Source organism: Erinaceus europaeus, chromosome X, assembly GCF_950295315.1.
Source record: "Erinaceus europaeus chromosome X, mEriEur2.1, whole genome shotgun sequence".
Lineage (NCBI taxonomy): Eukaryota > Metazoa > Chordata > Mammalia > Eulipotyphla > Erinaceidae > Erinaceus > Erinaceus europaeus.
The window spans coordinates 83,965,765-83,988,571 of NC_080185.1; the positions used below are offsets into that span (position 1 = coordinate 83,965,765).

The following is a 22,807-nucleotide window of genomic DNA, read 5'->3' on the forward strand; positions in this document are numbered from 1 at the left end:
ACACACATCCCTCAATTTGGTAGGATGAAATTTGTTCATGTTTCGGTAGATACCTTTTCAGGTTTCATACATGCCACTTGTCAGACAGGAGAGAAAGCAATCCATGCTCGTAAGCACCTCCTATAGGCCTTTGCTGCTAAAGGTATCCTCCATAAAATCAAAACTGATAATAGTACTGCATATATTTCTAAAACCCTTGCACATTTTTTCTCTCAGTGGAATATTAAGCATGTAACTGGCTTACCCTATAATCCCACTGGACAAGCTATTGTAGAATGCTGTAATGCCCTCCTAAAAAGACAGATCCTAAAACAAAAACAGGGGAATATCGACATGTCATTATCACCTCAGGAACAATTACACAGAGCTCTCTATACATTGAATTTCTTAAATTGCAATTCCTCTAATCAGGCAGCTGCTGAATGTCATTTTGCTCCACAGGACCGTTCATTACCAAGACCACAAGTCCTTTATAAGGACCCATTACAAGGGAATAATTGGTTAGGTCCTGCTCACCTACTGACATGGGGTAGAGGGTAGGCTCTGTTCTTTCCCCAACAGGTGCATTGTGGTTACCATCACGTCTAGTGAAACCTTTCCATGAGCTGGCAAAAGACAAACCCCAACCCTATCCAGGAGATGTCCTTGCTGAGGATAAACTCTCCTCTGAAGGCGAAGACAAAATATTGAAGACCAAAGAAACGCCCCCATCAAAACTCCCAAAACAACCAACCTTGCCCACCACCTCAAACACTGACAGCCTCTCCCATCACATGGGGAAGTGAGAAACGTCTGACTGAAGAGGCTACTAAAATCCTGGATGAAGGTAACAAGCCACACACATCGGAAAACATGATAATAGCAGTCATGACTCAGATAGCCATTAATTCTGAGAAGAAACGGGTAAACTATTACCTCCTCATTGTTCTCTTTCTCTCCTTACTCTCTCCTGGTACTGGATTTGTTTACTGGACTCATGTGCTAAACCCCTCTGTGTTTACATTACACACCTGGGGGGATCCAGAGCCGCCAATCTCTTCCAATGACTCCTCCATTACAGGGGGTGAAAGGCTTACACCACCAGACAGGTTGGTAGAATGTACAAACTCCTGTGCCAGTAAAGGCTATCACCAGGGGTGGCATATTTTACAAACAGATTGGTATTTCCTGATGGAAGAGCTTCCATTTTGTTTTACTACTAATAAACAACCAGAATTCTGTGTTAAACTAACTCATAAGTGGTACATGAACCACATTTATCAAGGTGTAGACAAATCAGGCCATGTTAGTATAATCAAACATGAGGCTTTTATCAAAACCACAGGGGTCATGGAAAAAAAAGAGAGACAGGTATTGGCAGCTCTAAACCTAATGCCCCTCTCTGCACAACAAAACTGTTCCCTCTGGATGGAGATCCTAACTTCTCCTGGGATGTATGCAGATCTGTTAATTATATCACACAGACCCTAAAAATAACTGGACTATCCAGAACTGGGGGCCCCAAGGATTATTAATCCAAGACTCCAGAATGTGGGATTATCCCCTTCCTTTTAACTATTCCGGGTCAGATATTAAATGGAACCCCGGATTGGCTGGACCTTTACTCCATTTAAACAAATCCGGTCTATTATCCTCAACCAAAAAACACATCTGGAGAGCTGGACTCCCCTTTTTTCCAAGAATTCTGAGACAAATTTATCATAGCCAAACTGGAAAGATATCATGGGGCCCTCAGGATTCCTTTCAAGAAATTATGATCTGTACCTCTCGACCCTGTATCTTTGCTATGATTTGTAAGTATGATAAAACCTCTCTTTTTAATCCTCACTCCTTCCACAAAAAAGGGCATGCCACATTTAGTGTCACACTTCCAGTTAACCAAACCTGGCTTACTCCATGTGTTACTCATCAAAATATTGCATGCCTCAATATACCCCACTTATTTATACTCAAACAGAGAGCTGAAGCCTGGCTACCAGTCAATCTAACCCGAGAGTGGACAGGTGACTCTGCCTTGGCTCAGGTTGTTACAGCCTTAGAACACATTCATAGGAGCATGAGATTTTTAGGATTATTAATAGCATCTATAATTGCCATTACAGCAATTGCTGCTACAGCTTCAACTGCTATCTTAGCACTGTCCCATTCTGTTCAAACAGCACATCAGATGAATGAATATTTTCAAAACACTACCTCTGAGATGTTAGCCCAAACAACAATTGATCAGGAAATCCTGGAGAGACTTGATGCCCTTGAGGCTGCAGTCTCCTGGCTGGGAGAACACCAGCAGGCACCTCATCACAGACCCCTGCAAGCGTCAACCTGGCTTTGACATAGCACGTTATGATTGGGCCCTCCTCAATCGCTATCGAACAGGCCATGGCCGGTGCGCCGCTATGTTCCATCACTGGGGAGCCAGAGACAACCCGATCTGCCCCTGCAGTTACAGACAGACTATGACCCACATAGTCAACGACTGCCACCTCTCCAGATTCAAAGGAGGTCTCGAAACTTTACATCAGGCTCAACCTGATGCTGTTGACTGGCTACGGAAGAAGGGCAAACGCTAGAAGAAGAAGAACTAAATTAACGTGTGACACAGAATATCAGTCTATGTGCATTACCCAAGTACCTTTCAATTACTCCCAGTCTTGAGAAGATGTTCAGAGGCACCTTCACGGGGCCTTCCACGACCATCTTGGACGAGATATAAATGATCTAGGTAAACAGCTAAAATCACAATTAGAAAGACTCAAGTCTGAAGCTAGGAATATGACACTCAGCAATTTAGATTATCTGGCATATTGGCTAAACCCCAAAAACTGGTTACTGGACTCAACCTCCGCATATGGGTATTGTTTGGAACAGGTTTACTACTCTTTCTGTTTTTTTTAAATAGTTCTACGATTCCTCTACAAACTCCTCTCAAGAACACAACGAGCTGAAGCACAGATTGCAGCCGTCCAACACCCTGCATATGCCATGATTGCCACCCAGGAGCTACTTGAACTTGGGGACGCCTCTGTAAGTCTCTGTTCTGAGCTTCCCTGAGTGATGGACCATCTCTGGGTTAGACACAGTTACTAGACCACAGGTCTTCAGGCTAATAGGGCCTTATATGGTACCCAGTTATTGTGCCCGCACTCTGGGGAGGGGTGAAGGCAGGGCTTGCAGGGGTAACCATAGAATCGCTAAAGACTTGCTTGCTTCTCCCATGCTCATACAGACTGTACAGCTCATCTATGTCTATAATCAGAAGTGGGGAATTGTTGTGACCCTGGCAGGAGTTTGGAACTATTAGTATATGAGTGACAACAACTGCTAGAGGAGGAGACATAGAGGGGAATGCATAAAAGAAGGAGGAGAGAGCTGCTGGCTCTCTTGCTGCATCACCTTCGCCTCAGCACGTTCCTCTTGGTTTAGGATATCAGACCTATCCTCACACATGGTGGTCTTAGTTGACTTGATTGCAGACTTGGACTTTGCCTATTCTCTTAATTAGAATCACTTCTTCATGATTGTTGTACTTTCTAAATAAATCCCTTATTGGTTTAATCTTATATGTGTCTACGTGGTTCTGCTATACACTGCCTGTGAAGCGACTCCACTATAGGTGGGGAGCCGGGGTCTCAAATTGGGATCCTTACGCTGGTCCTTGCGCTCTGCATAAATTTTAAATGCATCTTCAATGAAACAAATACAATTACAAAGAAGACTAAGGCAAGCATAAACCTATGGGGCTACATCAAATTAAAAAGCTTCTGCACAGCAAAAGAAACTACTACCCAGGGAGTTGGGTGGTAGCACAGCGGGTTAAGCACACGTGGCACAAAGTGCAAGGACCAGAGTTAGGATACCAGTTCAAGCCCCTGGTTCCCCACTTGCAGGGGAGTCACTTCATAAGCAGTGAAGCAGGTCTTCAGGTGTCTAGCTTTCTCTCCCCCTCTCTGTCTTCCTCTCCTCTCTCCATTTCTCTTTGTCCTAACCAACATAATGACATCATTAGCAACAACAATAAAAAAAAAGAAACTACTACCCAAACTATGAGACCCCTTATAGAATGGGAGAAGATCTTTACATGCCATGCATCTGACAAGAGGCTAATAACCAGAATATATAAAAAACTTGCCAATCTCAACAACAAGAAAACAAATAACCCCATCCAAAAATGGGAGGAGGACTTGGACAGAATATTCAGCACAGAAGAGATCCAAAAGGCCTAGAAACACATGAAAAAATGCTCCAAGTCTCTGATTCTCAGAGAAATGCAAATAAAGACCACAATGAGCTACTACTTCATTCCTGTGAGAATGTTATACATCAGAAAAGGTAACAGCAGCAAATGCTGGAGAGGGTGTGGGGTCAAAGGAACCCTCCTGCACTGCTAGTGGGAACGTAAATAGGTCCAACCTCTATGGAGAGCAGTCTGGAGAACTCTCAGAAGGCTAGAAATGGACCTACCCTATGATCCTGCAATTCCTCTCCTGGGGATATATCCTAAGGAACCCAACACACCCATCCAAAGAGACCTGTGTACACATATGTTTTTGGCAGCACAATTTGTAATAGCCAAAACCTGGAAGCAACCCAGGTGTCCAACAACAGATGAGTGGCTGAGCAAGTTGTGGTATATATACACAATGCAATACTACTCAGCTATAAAAAATGGTGACTTGTTGGATGGACCTTGAAAAATTCATGTTAAGTGAAATAAGTCAGAAGGATGAATATGGGATGATCTCACTCTCAGGCAGAAGTCTATCTCCTGTGACGCTAGCTCGGCAGGAGTTCCTGATCCCTCTCCCACAAAGCAGCCTAGGTTGGCTCTAGTTGAGTTCTCTCCAACCCAGAGAGCACTTTCTCAGGAAGAAGCACCCTCAGGCTCTCCCGGCACCACTTCCCTCCCCTCTCAATTTCTTTGGTAGATTTTTCAATAGCAATTATAATTAACAATCATCATTAACAGTTATAATTAACAATTTAATAGAAACTGGAAAAAAAGAGAGGTAAGTTTATTTATTTATTGCCACCATGGTTGACTGCACAACAGCTCCACCACTTGCAATGGTCATTTTTTTCTCTCTTCTTTGATAGAAAGTGAGAGACAAGGAGAGAGAGAGAGAGAGAGAGGAAGAGAGGAGAGAGGAAAAGAGAAGGAAGAGAGAGAGGAAGAGGAGAAACACCTGCACTACTGTGCCACCATTTGTGGGGATTAGGGGCTTGAGCCCAGGCCTTTGCACATAGCAATTTGTGTGCTCTACCAGGTATGACACCACCTTGCTCCCAAGGAAGTAAATGCACTGTTAAAGAAAGATTAATGGGGGGCCAGGCAGTGGCACACCTCATTAAGTGCACACATTACAGTGCACAAGGACCCAGGTTCAAACTCCTGGTCCCCACCTGCAGGAGGAAAGATTCATGAGTGGTAAAACAGGACCGCAATTGTTTCTCTGTCTCTCTCCCACTCTACCTTTCCCTCCCATCTCAATATCTGTCTCTATCCAAAATTAAAAATAAAAATATTTTTAAAAGATTGATGTAGAGTAGGGAAATGTTCTCTTTGCAATCTGATATTTATAATGTATACTTTATAATTTATTGTTATAAATTAGTATTATAAATTATTTATTATAAATTATATAATATAATGTACAATGTTGACTTTATAGCTTTGATTTAAATCTCAGCTCTGCCACTTACATTTGTGTAAACTCGGACAAGTTGCTTGATTTTTCTGTGGCTCAACTAACCACTAACCCCTCTTCCCCCCTCTTTCCACAGTAGGGGAAAATAATAGAACTTATTTCATAGTGTTGTTAAGAGCATTTATATGAATGGATAGGTATAAAGTTTTCAGTAGAAAAGGCCAGGTGGTGGCACACCTGGTTGAGCTCACACGTTACAGTGTGCAGGGACCTATGTTTGATCTTCCCATCCCCACCTGCAGGGGGAAAGCTTTGCAAGTGGTGAAGAAATGCTGTAGGTTTCTCTCTGTCACCCCCTTCTCTCTCGATTTCTGGCTGTCTCTATCCAATAAATAAAATAAAGATAATTAAAAAAAGTTTTCAGTGGAGGACATGACACAGAATAGGCTTTCAATAAATGATATCTATTAAGTAGGATTTTTGGATTTGTGGAAGAACCAAAACAAAAAGTTTAAGAAGGTAAGTGAGAAGAAAGTTGTTGGAACAACTTCTCAGAAGTTATTACAAAAAAATAGACCCTCTTCATCTTACTAGTTGTATCTAGTCCCTAACATGTAAATTGGAGAGGATAACTGTATAGACTAAATCAAGTGAACATTGAACCACAAAATGTATAAACTAAAAAATCTAGCATTGCAAATTATGAGGTAATATTGTGAGAATGGGGAAATAGTCTGACATAGGATAGGAGCTGCCATTCAGAGTTAGGACATAGCTTCTGTCACTGATAGGAATGTCTTAACTCTCAAATCTTTTATAGCTGGAAAATTTATTGAAAATCTCTAATCTGTGAGACATCAAGTATCAAATTTCACTGTACCCCTGACTCACCTGTAAGGATTTTTAATGCAAATTAAAAATCTAAAGTTTTTGAATCAGTACATATGAGGTAGGCCATAAAATTTGCATTTCTAAAAAATCCCAGATTCTCAAAGGAACTCAAATGTTTCCATGATGCTAGTCTAGGCATTGGTTCTCAATTTTGGCTATATATTATAATCACCTGGGGAACACATTATTTATTTTTTTTATTGCTGACATGACTTTACCACTCCCTGCTGACTTTTTCATATAGAAAGAGAAAGAAAAGGAGACAGAGAGTAAGAAAAATATTACAGCAGCAAAAGTTCCTTAAATACAGTTTGTGACAGACTCAAATCTGTGCTGCACTCATAGCAAAGAAGAGACATTATCACAGACGAGCTTTTCTCTGGTCCTGGTAAACACTCAAAATGTCTCATTGCTCAATCATATCAGAGTCTCTGAGAATGGACAAAGGTGTCAGCGTTTTTAATGACTGTAGGTAATTCTAATTTTGTTGTAAAGGTTGAAAATTAATTTAGTGGAAGTCCAAGCAGTACATACACCTCCCTCAACACACATATCTATCCTATTCCTCAAGGGGATCTATAGTGACAAATGAACTCTTGACATTTTTTTTTTTGCCTCCAGGGGACTCTGAATCCGATGCTCCTGGAGGCTATTTTTTTTTTCCTTTTTGTTGCCCTTGTTGTTTATCATTGTTGTTATTGTTGTTGTGGTTATTGCTGTTGCTGTTGTTGGATAAGACAGAGAGAAATAGAGAGAGGAGGGGAAGACAGAGAAGGGGAGAGAAAGAGACCTGCAGACCTACTTCACTGCTTGTGAAGTGACCCCCCCCCCAACCCCGCAGGTGGAAAGCTGGGGACTCGAACCCGGAATCTTATGCTTCACACCATGTGCGCTTAACCTGCTGCGCCATGGCCCAGCCCCCGAAAAGTGAACTCTTAACATGTCCCATGCAAACAAATGTCAGAGGCTGGCTATAAAACCAATGTATAATTCCTTCCCCCATCGTCCATGCAGTGGTGTGGATAGCAGAGTTTAGATTGTGATATGTTTAAGTGACTCGTGTCTAAGGAAACTAAGGAGAGTCAGAGTTGAAATCATGTTTCCTTTGATTTTAGGAGCCTGTATGTTAAAGATTTTATGGAGAAAGTACACTAAATAAGGGTTTCTTCTTTATCTAACTCCAGTAGTCTCAAAGATATGGATGGTCATTAGCATAAGGTCTTTTTTAGGTCTAGAAAAACAACTGAGGTAAGAGGAAATGGAGGTAGGTGCTTTATCTTCATGTTAACTAGGAGCCCTGCGTTGTTGCATACTGAAAGATGGCAATGGAAATAGAGCTAATTTCAGTAGATTGTGGAAGGGGTTCTGTACCTCGTATCAATATTTAATACCAGAGATAACTAAATTGTAAATGTAGAACTCTGGTGACTGTGATATGACAACAATCAAAATACAAACTTTCAGAGTGGGGTGGGGGTAGATAGCATAATGGTTATGCAAACAGCCTCTCGTGCCTGAGGCTCCAAAGTCCCAGGTTCAATCCCCACACCACCATAAACTAGAGCTAAGTAGTACTCTGGCAAACAAACAAACTTTCAGAGTGAAATAAAGTCCCAAACATATGTTTTGATCTTGTTTGGTGTATGTGATAGCATTACATTCCACTCCAGTGTGCTATCCTTCATCAGCAAAAACATCAGAGAGACACATGTGGAAGAGATATCACTGATCTATTTGTATGAGGCCATTTAATAAATACCTGTCACACCAGTTATTTTATTAAACAGCAAAAGAAAGCTGTGTGAAGGCTTCCTCCCAAACAAAATATTCCCAATTGAACAGAAACATAAGAATGGCTTATCAGTCAAGGTGGCCTTAGCTTTCCTATTGCAGCATCCCACCCCACTTTCTTTAAATAACATTTTTATTCGAGTTCCTAGTCCCTTGTACTTGGACATACGAAGCTGAAAAATACTAAAATAAAGGCAATAAACATGAACATTGGAACTGTCACATGACAGATGCTTGGTAATGTTAGAATCAAATTCAACATTCACCTTCATATCTTACAAATAAAACTTGGCCAGCAACCACTTATGAAAAGACTAGGTCTTGGCATAGTATATTGATAGTTACCACTCAGCAGGATCAGCCACAGACAATGAATCTGGAATTAGGTAAATATTTGTAGAATGAAAGCATTTGTTCAAATTATCTGCCCTACCTTGGAATTTTCAGGAAACCAAGTTCCCTCTTCAACTAATACTGCGGAGCCAATTGATTTGGCAGTAAACTAATGTGCAATTTTTGGCTACATAGCTCCTGATAATCAACTGGATAAAGATGCACCTCCTGATAATCAACCGGATATTAGAACCAAAGAAATATGAAGGAGAACATGCTGTTATCTCTGCAAAAATCACAACACATGTAGTGCCACAACAAAGCTAATCACTGCCATCCTTGCTTTCTGATACAGAATTTTTCCTCTGTTGAAGTAGTGCACTGTCCCTTTAAGAATCCAGACAAAATGGAGCCCTCCCAGTTCACAGCCAGATGGTTAAAGCCCCCTAATAAGGACGCAATAGTGCAACTAAAAGAAAGAAATTTGTAGTGTAAATCCGAGCTTTAATAGGAGTAGGGGAAATTGAGATTTTTAACCACACTACCTGCAAACTTCCAATCCCTATCCAGCAGGTGACCGGTCCCTAGTCTGTAAAGCGCTGTCCTTCTTCTCCTTCCCTCCTCTTCTCCTTCTACCCCATTCTGATTCTCACTGAATCTTTGAAAAAATCCAGTGAGGTGGTTCCTTCTCAGTTCCTTGGAGAGCCCGGTCAGGGTGGCAAAAGGAAGGGGAGGGGTTATACAGACAAAATAAAATACTTACTTTAGGATTCAGCGCCTCCGGTGGCATTTTCTTCTCAGTCAGGGACCTGAGTCGACCGGGTGGGGTCCGGTACCCTGCTCCTCACTCTCTAGTGTTAGTAACCGAGTTAGCAGAAAGTGAGAGTAAATGGACACCTAGTAGGGCCGTTGTATACACGATTTAAATTACTTCATAAGGAAACAGAAGGGATTCTAAGAGTTGGCCAGAGTGAAGGTGAGCTCTAAAATCCTCTCCTACTGACTAGCTTACTTGACTCAACACTAGCAATATGGGGGCAATGGTTTTCTTTTTCTGCCTTTTGGTTCTTCTCAACTGCCTACCCCAGACCCCACCCAGCGGCTCCACCCCATCCACTGCTACACATTCTGTCAATCACCAGCCCCTTTAAAGCTGCATCACACAACTTGAGTTTTGGAATCACAGCACTCCAGGGCTTTCTAGCAATGTCTCCTACCTATATGCTGAGTTTATGAAGCTGAGGTTAGCTGCCAATGCTGGTCTTCCTTCCCATTGTGCCCTACAGATTGCAGTTAGCTCCACCTGAAGTTCTTCTTGGTCAGGCCCATCAAACTATACACAGACCCTTCTGGAATTCTGACTTTGACATCTTTATATGTTTGTTGACCCTTTAGATCTCATTTGGAGAAGATCCTAGCCATATCTTACCCCCATTTTTCAATGAGGTTGATTATATTTTCACTGTTGAGTTGATTGTGCAATTTGTGTATTTCTTTCTGATCTATGACACATAAAGATTTTCTCCCATTCCTTGTGATGTCTCTTTATTATGGTAGTCCTTTTCCATTATCATGCATCAGGACCTCAACACACACACCCAGAAACTTTTGTTTTGATGCAATACACAAAACTAGTCCAGATTTTACTTTGTGTTTCCTTCCCCTTTTTTTCTTGTTTCTTAAGTTGTGCCCATGAGTGAGATCATTCCATATTCACCCTTCTCTTTTTGCCTTATCACACTTAACATTATTCCTTCAAGCTCCATCAATGGAGAGGCTAAGGACAGGACTTATTTTGTTTTAAACAGCTGAGTAGTATTTCAATGTATATACTAGTATTCCATTGTGTATACAAAGGGAGTATACCACAACTTTCTTAGTAGCCCTGGGCAGCAAGGCGCTGATCCATGCCATTTTGGCAAGTGAGTGTAGTTCCTAGCACCAGAAGAAAAGAGAAAGGAGGGGAGCAGAGTAAAGATGGAGACCTGAAGACAGCAACCAGACTCTCAAAAACTGATTCACATCCTGGGAATTCTAAGCAGAAACGGGATTTTCAGGACTATAGGGGATAAACTATAGAGGAGGAAACAAAAAGGAACCACAGCAGAAAATTATCACTCATCCATAAGGCAGCAGAAAGGAGCTTAAAGAACAAAGGAAGTGGGAGTCTGGGAGTCTGGCAGTAGCGCAGGGGGTGAAAAGCACAAGGACCAGCATAAGGATCCCAGTTTGAGCCCCCGGATCCCCACCTGCAGGGGAGTTGCTTCACAGGCGGTGAAGCAGGTCTGCAGGTGTCTACCTTTATCTCCCCCTCTGTCTTCCTCTCCTCTCTCCATTTCTCTCTGTATGAAGAAAACAATAATAACTACAAGAATAAAACAATAAAGGCAAAAAGGGAATAAATAAATATTTTTAAAAGGGAAGCAAAATAGTGAGTCTCCCAGCCCCCTCACTCCCAGGTGTCCTGACACTGTAAAATACAGCTATATGTAAATAGCATTAAATGGCAAAATTCATGCTGAGGTTGTATATGATACAGCAAATCCTAACCATGGGATTTTCAAAGTAAACCAAATTCCCAAATAACTTGGCTACAATAATAAATGTCTATTGCCATCTTAAACTCTAAGACAGCAGGAACCTTCCATATCCTCTAGAAAACCCATATTTATCCCAGTCATGGAACCTCTGGGACATGGCTCATTTTCCTGCACACCTCTTTCAATCATTACTATTTGATACTGTATCTGCTGAGCTCAACCAAATCAGTACAACCAGTACCACCTTGACATGCTTCACTCAGATTGTGTCCAGAGACACCAGGTGTAGGATGTCAACCGTTCAGCTCCATTACTCTGGTGAGACCTTTCCTAGCTCTTTGGACTTCTGAATTCCATTCCAGGTGGCACATTTCCTAACAAAGCCACAAAACCTAGATATAGATCAGGACACATGAGATAAAGCACATGCACCCATGTGCACATGCACCTATGTGAGAGGAAAATATATACCTTAAAGAAAAAGTGCACAATAGTTTTCAGTGACTCAATAAGTGCAGCAAGCAAGTACAAAGACCTAAAAAGAAACTTTTTATGAGGCACCGTACAGTACTTGATCGAATAGTTTCTTAGACCTAGAAACCCTCCTCACTACTTCCTATTTAACTTCCCTCAATCACTGTAAGCCTAGCCCTGTCAGATAAAGTAAGGGTTACAAAAGCTGGATAAGGGTAAGAGACCAGCATACTTTAATGATGGCTCTTTTGGTTACCACCATACCACCCCATCATCCAGGGACTAATTCAGGGACTCATGGGAATCCCACATAGACATAGACGTCTAACAAATCCCTCTCTCCACTGTCACTTGTCATCTACATCAGGAACAACATAGTGGACCCTTTTGTGGGCCTCTATAGGACCTTGCCCTCAGTGTGGGTTAACATTGGTAAGGACAGCCCCATTCTCCAAAGGGATGTTGGATCAACATATTATGCCACTCAAGGAAGATGGGTCTGCAGCCTAGAATCTTCCTAGATATGACCACAGAATGTGAGCTCAGACCTACAGGGATGCAGAGGTTACAAAGGCTAATGTGCTATGGGCTCCAGATTAAATCGATGGGTTTTACAGTTAACAATATTTATATATTTTCCCATATTTGGAGCTACTCTCTGCCATGATCCAGCTTTCTAGTCCTATTTCTAACTCTGACACCATCTCCCCAGACAATACCTTTAGCCCACCTGTATGGTAACTGTCTGGCTCAGGCAAAAATCAGTAAAGTCATGGGTCCTCCTGGAACATACCTAAAATTGACCTACTAGCCTTTTCCAAAATAGAGACCCCCAAATCTTATTATATATATTTCATATAGTACCATTAAATTTTGCTTATTATAGCCCTGTAGTATAGTAAGTTAGGGAGTATAATGCACATTCTTAATTCATTTTTATCAGGATTTTCTTGGACACCCTGTGGTTCTTTTGTGGTTCCAGATAAACAGGTGTGGTAGTTGTTCTATTCCTTTAAAAAAAAAAAGTTCCTTGGGATTTTTGAATCCCAAAGGGGATTTCATAAAATCTGTATATTGCTTGGTGGAAATAGTCATTTTAATGATGTTTATTCTTCTAATCCATAAGCATGGAATTAATTTTCCAGTTCTTTGTGCTTTTTTTTATTGGGGAGGTATTAATGGTTTACAGTATAGTTGTTGATACATGGGTAAATTTTCTTATCTCACCATGATAAGTGTCTACAAAACATTCTCACCCTCAGCCCAAGTCCTTTTCCACCACCATGCACCAGAACCCAAAATCTACTGCCCCCAAACCACACCCTCCCCAGAGTTCTTTATAGGGTGCCACCTTCTTCTCCTTCTCTTCTCCTGCTTCCCCTTCCCCTCCTCCTCCTCCTCCTTCTCATTCTTCGATTTTAGATATAAAAGGCAGAGAGTGAAAAATGGACAGTGAATGAGATCAAAGCTTCCTTCAATGTGATGGGGGCTGTGCTCAAAACTGGGTCATGTACATGGCAAAGGAGCACATTATCCAAGCAAACTATTTTGTTGGCCCACTGTGGGCCTTCTTTTACATCATTTTACAGTGTTTATACTTTTAAGTGTACACAACCATAATCATCCTCACCTCACGAAGGAGGTGAAGGAGCTTTACAAGGGAAAATATGGGACATTATTAAAAGAAATAGAGAATGACACAGATAAATGAAATAACATTCCTTGTTCCTGGATTGGAAAAATAAACATTAAAACAGTCACCCTACCAAAAGCAATCTATAATTTCAGTGCATTTCCTCTCAATATCCCAATGGCATTACTCAAGGAAATGGAACAACTTGTCCAAAAATTTGTGGAACCACAAGCAAAAACACACAAATAGCCAAAGCACTTCTGAGAAAAAAGAAAAAATAATCTCCCAAGCTTCAGTTTAGATTAAACCATTAGTAATCAAAACCTAGGTGCTACTGGAAGAAAAATGGACACTCAGATCAATGGAATAGAATTGAGAGCCCAGAAATGAGCCTACAAACATATAGCCACCTAATATATAACAAAGAAGCCCAAACAATTCAATGGGGAAAGGAAGGTCTCCTCAACAACTGATGCTTAGCAAACTGGATCATCCCATGCAGAAAAGTGAAACTAGACCATCACTTAACATCATGCACCAAAATTAGATAAGAATGGAAGGCCTTGATAGCTTGCCTGGAGGTTCTAACAGGGGAACACAGCTACTCATATACCCTCAAAGGAAGATCAGTCAGTTTCTATTCATGGAACGTCAACCTCTTCAAGAGAGTGCACAGCTTCAGAAGGGACACACAATAGAGCAGTGAGGGAAGAAAGGGACACCTGCCTAGCATGCCAGAGCAGCCTAATCAACACTGGCTATCAGTGGGTTGACAGATATTGCTGCCAGATCGCCCTCACATCCAACATTCTTTTGGGCCTCTACAGGACCGTGCCCTCAATGTAGAATAACAGTGGTAGAAATTGCCCTACTTGCCGATGGGAGGCTAAGTGACTACATACTCTGCTACTCGAGGTAGACTGTCCCTTAAATGAATGTAGCATAGAATGTTCCTACATATAGCAATGGAATGTGAGTTCAGACCAACAGTGATATAGAGGTTACACATGTTCTGGTCCTAAGTATGAAAAGAAATAGATTCTAGGTCAGGTCAATGGGATTTACAGTTAATGGTATTTATATACTCTTTCCATATTTGGACCTTGAGAGCTTGTTTGGAGGTTCTAGCAGGGGAGCACAGCTACTCATTTACCTTGAACAAAGACCGGTCCATCTCTATTTGGGGAAGGCCGTCCTCTTCAACTGAGGGTGCAGCTTCAGGAAGGATGCACATGGAGCAGTGAGGGAGGAAGGGGACACCCACCTAACCAGCCAGATCAGCTAAATCAACCCAGGCAATCAATTGGTGACAGATGTCACAGCCAGATTGCCCTCACATCCTCTTTCCATATTTGGGAGCTACTCTCTGCCCTGATCCAGCTTTCTGGTCCTATTCCCAACTCTGACACCATCTTTCCAGACAATACTTTCTGCTCACCTGCGTGTTAGCTGACTGGCTCAAGCAAAATTTGTTAAGTCATGAATATACCTAAAATGGACTTCCTAACTTCTTCCAACATGAAAATCTTAAATCTCATCTGCTATATTTTTATTTTTAGGTTCCTGATCACTTAACAATTTGTTCTGCTTTATATCTTAATACTTTTCAACTACCACATTGCAGATGCTACCATGATGCCAGTCTGACTTCCCTGGGCAGACAACCTCACCAATGTCCTGGAATCCCACTTCTCCAGAGCCCTACCCCACAAGAGAAAGATAGAAACAGGCTTGGAGTATGGATCTACCTGGCAATGCTCATGTCCAGTGGAGAAGCAATTAAAGAAGCCAGACTTTCCACCTTCTGATACCCATACTTACCCTGGATCCATACTCCCAGAGTGATAAAGAATAGGAAAGCTTCAAATAGAAGGGATGGGATATGGAACTTTAGTGATGGGAATTGTGTGGAATTGTACCCCTCCTATGGTCTTGTCAGTCATTATTTAGTCAGAAATATATATAATTATATATTAATTACATATATTTCATATGATACATATGCAAACACATGTGAAACATTGCAGAATCTTCACTCTGTAGCTGTATTTGGAGACTCAACCCATGGGCAGTGTTCCAAACTAGTTTTATAGATAAAAAGACAGACTGCGGGGGTCGGAGGGTAGCGCAGCGGGTTAAGTGCATGTGGTGCAAAGTGCAAGGACCAGCGTAAGGATCCCAGTTAGAGCCCCCGGCTCCCCACCTCCAGGGTAGTCACTTCACAGGAGGTGAGGCAGGTCTCTCCCCTTCTCTGTCTTCCCCTTCTCTCTCTGCCATATCCAACAATGACAGCATCAATAACTACAACAATAATAACAACAATGATAAACATCAAGGGCAACAAAAGGGAAAAATGGTCTCCAGGAGCAGTGGATTCGTAGTGCAGGCACAGAGCCCCAGCAGTAACCCTGGAGGCAAAAAAAAAAAGACTGCTAGTTTAATAGAATATAAAATGGGCTTTCATTGAAAAAAAGGCAATAGATATTCACCACAGAAGAGATCCAAAAGGCTGAGAAACACATGAAAAAATGCTCCAAGTCTCTGATTGTCAGAGAAATGCAAATCAAGACAGCAATGAGATATCACTTCACTCCTGTGAGAATGTCATACATCAGAAAAGGTAACAGCAGCAAATGCTGGAGAGGGTGTGGGGTCAAAGGAACCCTCCTGCACTGCTGGTGGGAATGTCAATTGGTCCAACCTCTGTGGAGAACAGTGTGGAGAACTCTCAGAAGGCTAGAAATGGACCTACCCAATGACCCTGCAATTCCTCTCCTGGGCATATATCCTAAGGAACTCAACACATCCATCCAAAAAGATCTGTGTACACATATGTTCTTGGCAGCACAATTTGTAATAGCCAAAACCTGGAAGCAACCCAGGTGTCCAACAACAGTTGAGTGGCTGAGCAAGCTGTGGTATATATACACAATGGAATACTACTCAGCTGTAAAAAATGGTGACTTCACTGTTTTCAGCCGATCTTGGATGACTCAAGTTGGAGCCCCCACATCTGAGGAAGCTGCAGTGCTGTGTTGTCTTTCACTCCCTCTGTCTACCTGTCTGTTTGTCTCTTTCTGAAGGAGTCAGATCAGAGTGGTAAATTCCCAGAAATAACGGGCTATGGATACATTTAGGAACCAATTTTTCTTCATTTCAAGTAGCATTATTTTCTAATGTAGTAAAGTATCATGAAAGTTTACGGATGGTGCCCAAGAAAAACAGTACTATATTTAGTTATTTATAAGCTTCAAACTTAAATGCTTTATATTTTGGGCCAGTGAAATAGCTTACGTGGATAGTATGCTACCTTTCTGTGTGTGCTACCCAGGTTCAAGCCTACTGCATTGTATGAAACTTTGATGCTGTGGGGTCTCTCTCTTTCTCTCTCTCTCTCTCTCCCTCCACCCCTCCCTCCCTCTCTCCCCTTCTGTCTTCCCTCCTGTCTCTATGTAAAAAATAAAAAATAAAAATAAATTTAATTTTTACAAGAACAAGAACCTCATGAGATAAGTACTGTCACTACCCCGTATGTTAGGTGGGGAAACAACTCAATGTGTACCAGAAACTTAGCCACAGTTAAGCAGCAATGGTGAAGCTGGGCATAAGAAATGAAAAGAGGGGTATGGAGAATCACTAGTGATTAGCCTATTGAGGTTCTCTATTTCCTCCTAGGGGCAATCATGGGAGTCAGATGAATGATTATCAGAATCTGTTCATTTCTTCTGTGTTGTCAAACTTGAAAATAGACACTCATAATATTCTTATGGTGTTCTCCATTTTCCAGTACACACACACACACACACACACACACACACACACACACACACACACACACATATACATATATAAATTGATAGAGGAGGGAGAGAGAGACCAACCTGCAGCACTGTTTGACCACTTGAGAAGCTTTTCTCCCGCAGGTGGGGACTGGAGTCTTAAACCTGGGTCCTTGTACACTGTAATGTGTGCACTTAAACAGGTGTACCATCACCTTATCCCTCCAGAACCAATTTAATTCACCTCTTTCACTTTGAATTTTTATCATGATTTTTTTTTTTTTTTTTGGCAATTCTAGTGAAGGGTTCTCTATATTATTTATCATGGAAATAAGTGGTTCTTGGTTTATTTTAATTTTATTTTTTGCCTCCAGGATTATCGCTGGGACTCAGTGCCTGCACTACGAATCCACTGCTCCTGGAGGCTATTTTTTTCCTTTTTGTTGCCCTTGCTTATCGTTGTTGTTATTGTTATTATTGCCATCATTGTTGTTGGATAGGACAGAGAGAAATTGAGAGAGGAGGGGAAGAAAGAGAGGGAGAAAGATAGACACCTACAGACCTGCTTCAGCACTGGTGAAGCAGTGAAGCGACCCCCTGCAGGTGGGGAAATGGCTCGAACCAGGATCCTTACGCCAGTCCTTGAGCTTCAGGCCATGTATGCCTAACCCACTGCACCATCACCCAGCCCCTAGTTCTTGGTTTTATAGATCTTTTGTGTCGTCCCTTTGGTTTCTATTTTATTTCTGCTCTTCTTCTAGCATTTGCCCTTCTTCCGTAACCAGTCAACAGCGTCAGGTTGAGCCTAATGTAAAGTTTCGAGACCTCCTTTGAATCTGGAGAGGTGGCAGTCGTTGACTATGTGGGTCATAGTCTGTCTGTAGCCGCAGGGGCAGTTCGGGTCGTCTCTGGCTCCCCAGCGATGGAACATAGCGGCGCACCGGCCATGGCCTGTTCGATAGCGATTGAGGAGGGTCCAATCATAACGTGCTAGGTCAGAGCCGGGTTGATGCTTGCAGGGGTCTGTGATGCGGTGTTTGTTCTTTACTTCAGCTGACTGCCAACTCTGTTTCCAAGAGTCTGGAACAGAGAAGTTCAGTGTAGGCGTAGGAGACCAGATTGGGTGACGAGACGTCAAGCGTTGGACAGGGTGGGCGAAGATATCCGCGTATATTGGCAGGTCCGGTCGAGCGTAGAAGTGGGAAATGAACTTAGATGATGCCGCATCCCAACGAATATCTGGCGGGGCGATGTTGCTAAGAACTGGCAGCCATGGAACCGGGATGGAATGGATGGTTCCAGAAATTATCTTCATGGAGGAATGTAATTTCTGCTCTGATTTTTATTATTTCCTCCTTTCTCACCTTCATTGTTCTTTTTCTAGTTCTTCCAGCTGTTATTTAATGTGGGCATGTAGTGCATGAGCATTGCTCTCAATACTGCTTTTACTACTTCCCATATATCTGCCATCTTGTCTGTCCTTCCACATTTCTTTGTTGTTGTTGTGTTCTGGGTATTCTTTCTACCCTGACCCAAATTTTTCTCAGAAACATGTTAATCCTCATTTTACCATTTGTAATCTCATAATAATGTGATCAGAAAATATGCTTATTGTGACCAGGTGATGGTACACCTGGGTTGAGAGTACATGTTACAATGCACAAGGACCCATGTTCAAGCCCCTGATTCCCATCTGCACACTTCACAAGTGGTGAAGCTGTGCTTCAGGTGTCTGTCTCTGTCCCTCTCTATCTCCCCCTTCCTCTCAATTTCTAGCTGTCTCTATCCAATAAATAAATAAAGATAATTCAAACATTAAAAAAGAAAAGATGCTTATAATTTCAATTTTTGTATTTATTAATTTTGTATCCCAATATAAGATGAATGCTCAAGAATTTCTATGTGCACTTGAAAACATGTATTCATTTATTTTGGGATGGAAGTTTAAGGCTATATCATCCATTCTTCATTTAAGTACACTATTTCTTTGTTGAGTTGTTCAGTTGATATCTTTTAACATAAATGTTCTGTTAAGATTCCCTATGACTGATAATTGTGATGCTCTCAATGTGCTGTGCTTATTTTGTATATTTGGTTACAACTATTAGTGGTATATACATATACATATACATACATATACATATACATATACATATATATATATTTGCTCAGCCACGTTTTCTATTTGCAACATATTGTGAAATAGCAGTCATTGCTTTTAACTGAGCACTTCACAAACTTTCAAGTCACTATGAAAATCAATAGGTGAAACTATGTGTCATCTTAGAATACCATCACCTTATTCTTGTTCAACTGTAAATGCATGCTTTCTACTTTTGCTTCCATACCTAGATTTCTTTTGGTATGATTTCCAATTTATGATGTCTGAACCAGCAGGATCAGTATGACCTGAGAATGTTAGAAATACAGATTCATGGGCCCTACCCTAGACATACTGAATCTGAAAATTTCAGTAGTGACATAAGACAACATTGTACATTTTAGCAATCCTCCTAGTTATTTTGATGTATGCTCAAATTTGAGAAACAATGTCATACCCTATTGACATGGTGGAAAGCTTTGTGTGGTGAAGCAGTGTTACAAAGGTCTTTCTCTCCCTTTCTATACCCACCCTATCTTAATTTCTGTCTCTATCTGAAATAAAGTCTTATAAAACAGATTTTGCTTTTTAATCCATTCAGTCACTTACTCTTTATTTTAATTGCCACCAGAATTATTACTGTGGCTCAGTGCCTGCACTATGAATCCTCTGCTCCTGATGGGTATTTTTTTTTTCTTTTTCCTTTTTCCTTTTTATTAGATAGGACAGAGAAAAATTGATGGGGAGGGAGGGAGAGAGAGAGAGAGAGAGAGAGAGCTGCAGACCTGTTTCACTGCTTATGAGGCTTCCTCCTGCAAGTGGGGATCTTGATATAGCAACTTTCATATGGTGCCATAGCATATGTGATTCTTGTGCACGACAAGACATGCACAACCCATTGAGCTACAATTTTGGACCAAACTTCATATATATAATTTCATAGGAAGTGACAGAAAGATATATCATAGCATCAGAGCTTCCTACACTGTCGTGGCACTCCAATGTTGTGCTAGGGCTTGAACCCAGATTGTGCATACAGTAACACACATCCTACTAGGTAAAATATCTTGTGTTCCCCCAAGAAGTTCTTTTAAGACTGGATATTTTTAATCCTTTGATTTCTTTCTCTTGCCTGATTGCTATGGCAAGAACTTCCAATACTATGTTGAAGCATAATGGTGATAGTGGACAGCCCTGTCTAGTCCTCAATCTGAGTGGGAATGTTTTCAGCTTCTGTCCATTGAGAATGATGCTAGCTGTAGTTTTACTGTATATGGACTGCATTATGTTAAGGAATTTTTCAGCTGTTCCCATTTTTTGTAGTATTTTGTTCAAGAAAGGATGTTGCATTTTGTCGAAAGTTTTCTCTGCAACTATTGAAACAATTGTGTGGTTTTGGTTTTTGCTTTTCTAGATGTTGTGAATCACATTGATTAATTTATATATATTGAACAAACCTTATATTCATGGGATAAATCTCACTTGTTTGTAATGAACATTCTTTTTAATATACTGCTATATGCGGTTGACTAGGATTTTGTTCACTATTTTAGCTTCCAGTGGAAGGGATAGGATACAGAACTCTGGTGGTGGGAATTGTGTGGAATTGTACCCCTCTTACCCTACGGTGTTGTCGATCATTATTAAATCAACAACAACAAAAAAGTTTTAATACTACTTGACCAGCATAATGACATTACATCCCCTTAAGTGTTATGGAATATATAAAATTAATCATTCTTGGACTTCAAATACAGACTCACATCTCACAAAAATCCCATTTTCTCTCAGTTTATATTCTTTCTTTTCCAGTTCCAATATCCACAGGATTTCAACACATCTAAATCCAGATTACTACCAGTTTCCCCAACTGCCATTTGTAAGTCCATATAAGATAGGTTAATTTTCTTTCAAATTTTTTGCACGTAACTTCTTCCTAAATATCCTACAAGTGCTTACTATTTCCTATCCCATATCTGAAATCTTCTGCTTAGCTTTAAGGCTTCATCCATCTAATCCAACTCTACTTTGTACTGTTTTTCAGCCAATCCCACTTCTTAAATCTCCCTTCTTAGGATAACTATGATTAGATTTTTTTTAAGGGAAAAGTTAAATAAACAGGGAAAAGAAAAATACAATGAAATTCCTAACAGCAAAAGTTTATTTACAACTGGAGTGAAGTAATATGTTAATGCATGCCAAGAAAACAGTTATATTTTAAACATATATGTTAACATCTGATAAGGAAAGAAGATGAAGTTGGGAAAGGTTTTGGCATAAACAACTATTGGAACCAGGTTATTAGAACATTTACATTATTCAAAGCTTATTATCAGAAAATGTATGTATCATTTAATTTTTGTCATAACTTCACAAGCATTTTTATCTTCAAATCTTCAATATCAGTTTGAGTAATTAGTATTTAAGATTAAATACTATGGGAATTAGGGAAGAATACAGAAATGGTAAGCCTCGCAACATCACACTGTCTACATTAAGGTGGATTAGTAAACAATATTTCATTATTTTCTGATGCAATACTGGCAATATTTAGCACATAAGAAGACACTGCTTTGGTCCATCCACTCTTTCCAGCTTTTCAAAGTGCTTCCTGGCATTGCGGATGTTGATCAAAGTAGCTGCAGAAGCTGAGGTTAGGAATGGAGGAGATACCCAATAAATTAAGTATGGGGAAGTCAAAACTATGTTTGATCATTAAGAACAAATAAATAAGAATGGAATCAAAACCAGAGGGTCTCACAAACTTTGTGAGAATTATGTTGGCTATGGAAGTAAGGCACACAGAACTACTATACACTTGAAATATTATAATTGTATAAACCATTATCAAGGCACTTATAAAACTAAAAAAAAAAGAAGCCAAATTACCCAATGCATGTTATAGAGAAAATACAATATAAGTTTATAACTTAATAAAGAAGGTTTTGATTTTTCAGAATCGTAGAATTGATTATGTTCTAAATACCAAATTTCTGAAAGAAAAATATCATGATTAAAGATAGATAATATAAATTATTTTATGTCATTTTTTATTTTATTTCTGCCTCCATGGTTATTGATAGTGCTCAGTGCCTGCACTACCAATCCACTGCTCCTGGAGGTTATTTTTATTGCTCTCATTGTTGTTGGATAGGACAGAAAGAAATCGAGAGAGGACGAAAAGACAGAGGGGGAGATAAAGATAGACTCCTGCAGACCTGCTTCACCGCCTGTGAAGAGACCCTGATGCAGGTGGGGAGCCAGGGCCTTGAACAGGGATCCTTACGCCCGTCCTTGCTCTTTGCTTCATGTGCACTTAACCTGCCGTGCTACCACCGGTCCCCCTTTTATGTTATATTTTATACTAGCCCAAAGTAAGAAAAGTCAGTGGCTCAGAGATAAATAAAAAAATTGGAAAAATCCTGGAAATATGGCTAGAACCTTTAATTCAGTGACTATAATAGACAAGATTATTATGACACAGAAGCACCAATACTTTACAACATACTCATAACAACTATTGGAATTCTGTACATAGGAATCTAAAGTGACATAAAATGGTACCATGGTAAATTGTTAAGAAATTTTCACTAGCCTTTTAAATAACTGTATCATATGGA

The 22,807-nt window shown here is 40.6% G+C and overlaps 2 protein-coding genes across 2 annotated transcripts in view; both read right to left on the reverse strand.

The window, feature by feature from the left end:
* KLF8 (KLF transcription factor 8) overlaps positions 1–9,726 on the reverse strand; it is a 93,795-nt gene extending 84,069 nt beyond the window's left edge. The window contains exon 1 of the mRNA XM_060183356.1: positions 9,424–9,726. Coding sequence (XP_060039339.1) covers positions 9,424–9,450 — 27 coding nt within the window. The 5' untranslated portion in view covers positions 9,451–9,726. The remainder of the gene's footprint in view (positions 1–9,423) is intronic.
* Positions 9,727–21,365: 11,639 nt separating this feature from the next.
* LOC103125960 (ras-related GTP-binding protein A) overlaps positions 21,366–22,807 on the reverse strand; it is a 67,160-nt gene continuing 65,718 nt past the window's right edge. Inside the window, exon 10 of the mRNA XM_060183358.1 lies at positions 21,366–21,835. Coding sequence (XP_060039341.1) covers positions 21,738–21,835 — 98 coding nt within the window. The 3' untranslated portion in view covers positions 21,366–21,737. The remainder of the gene's footprint in view (positions 21,836–22,807) is intronic.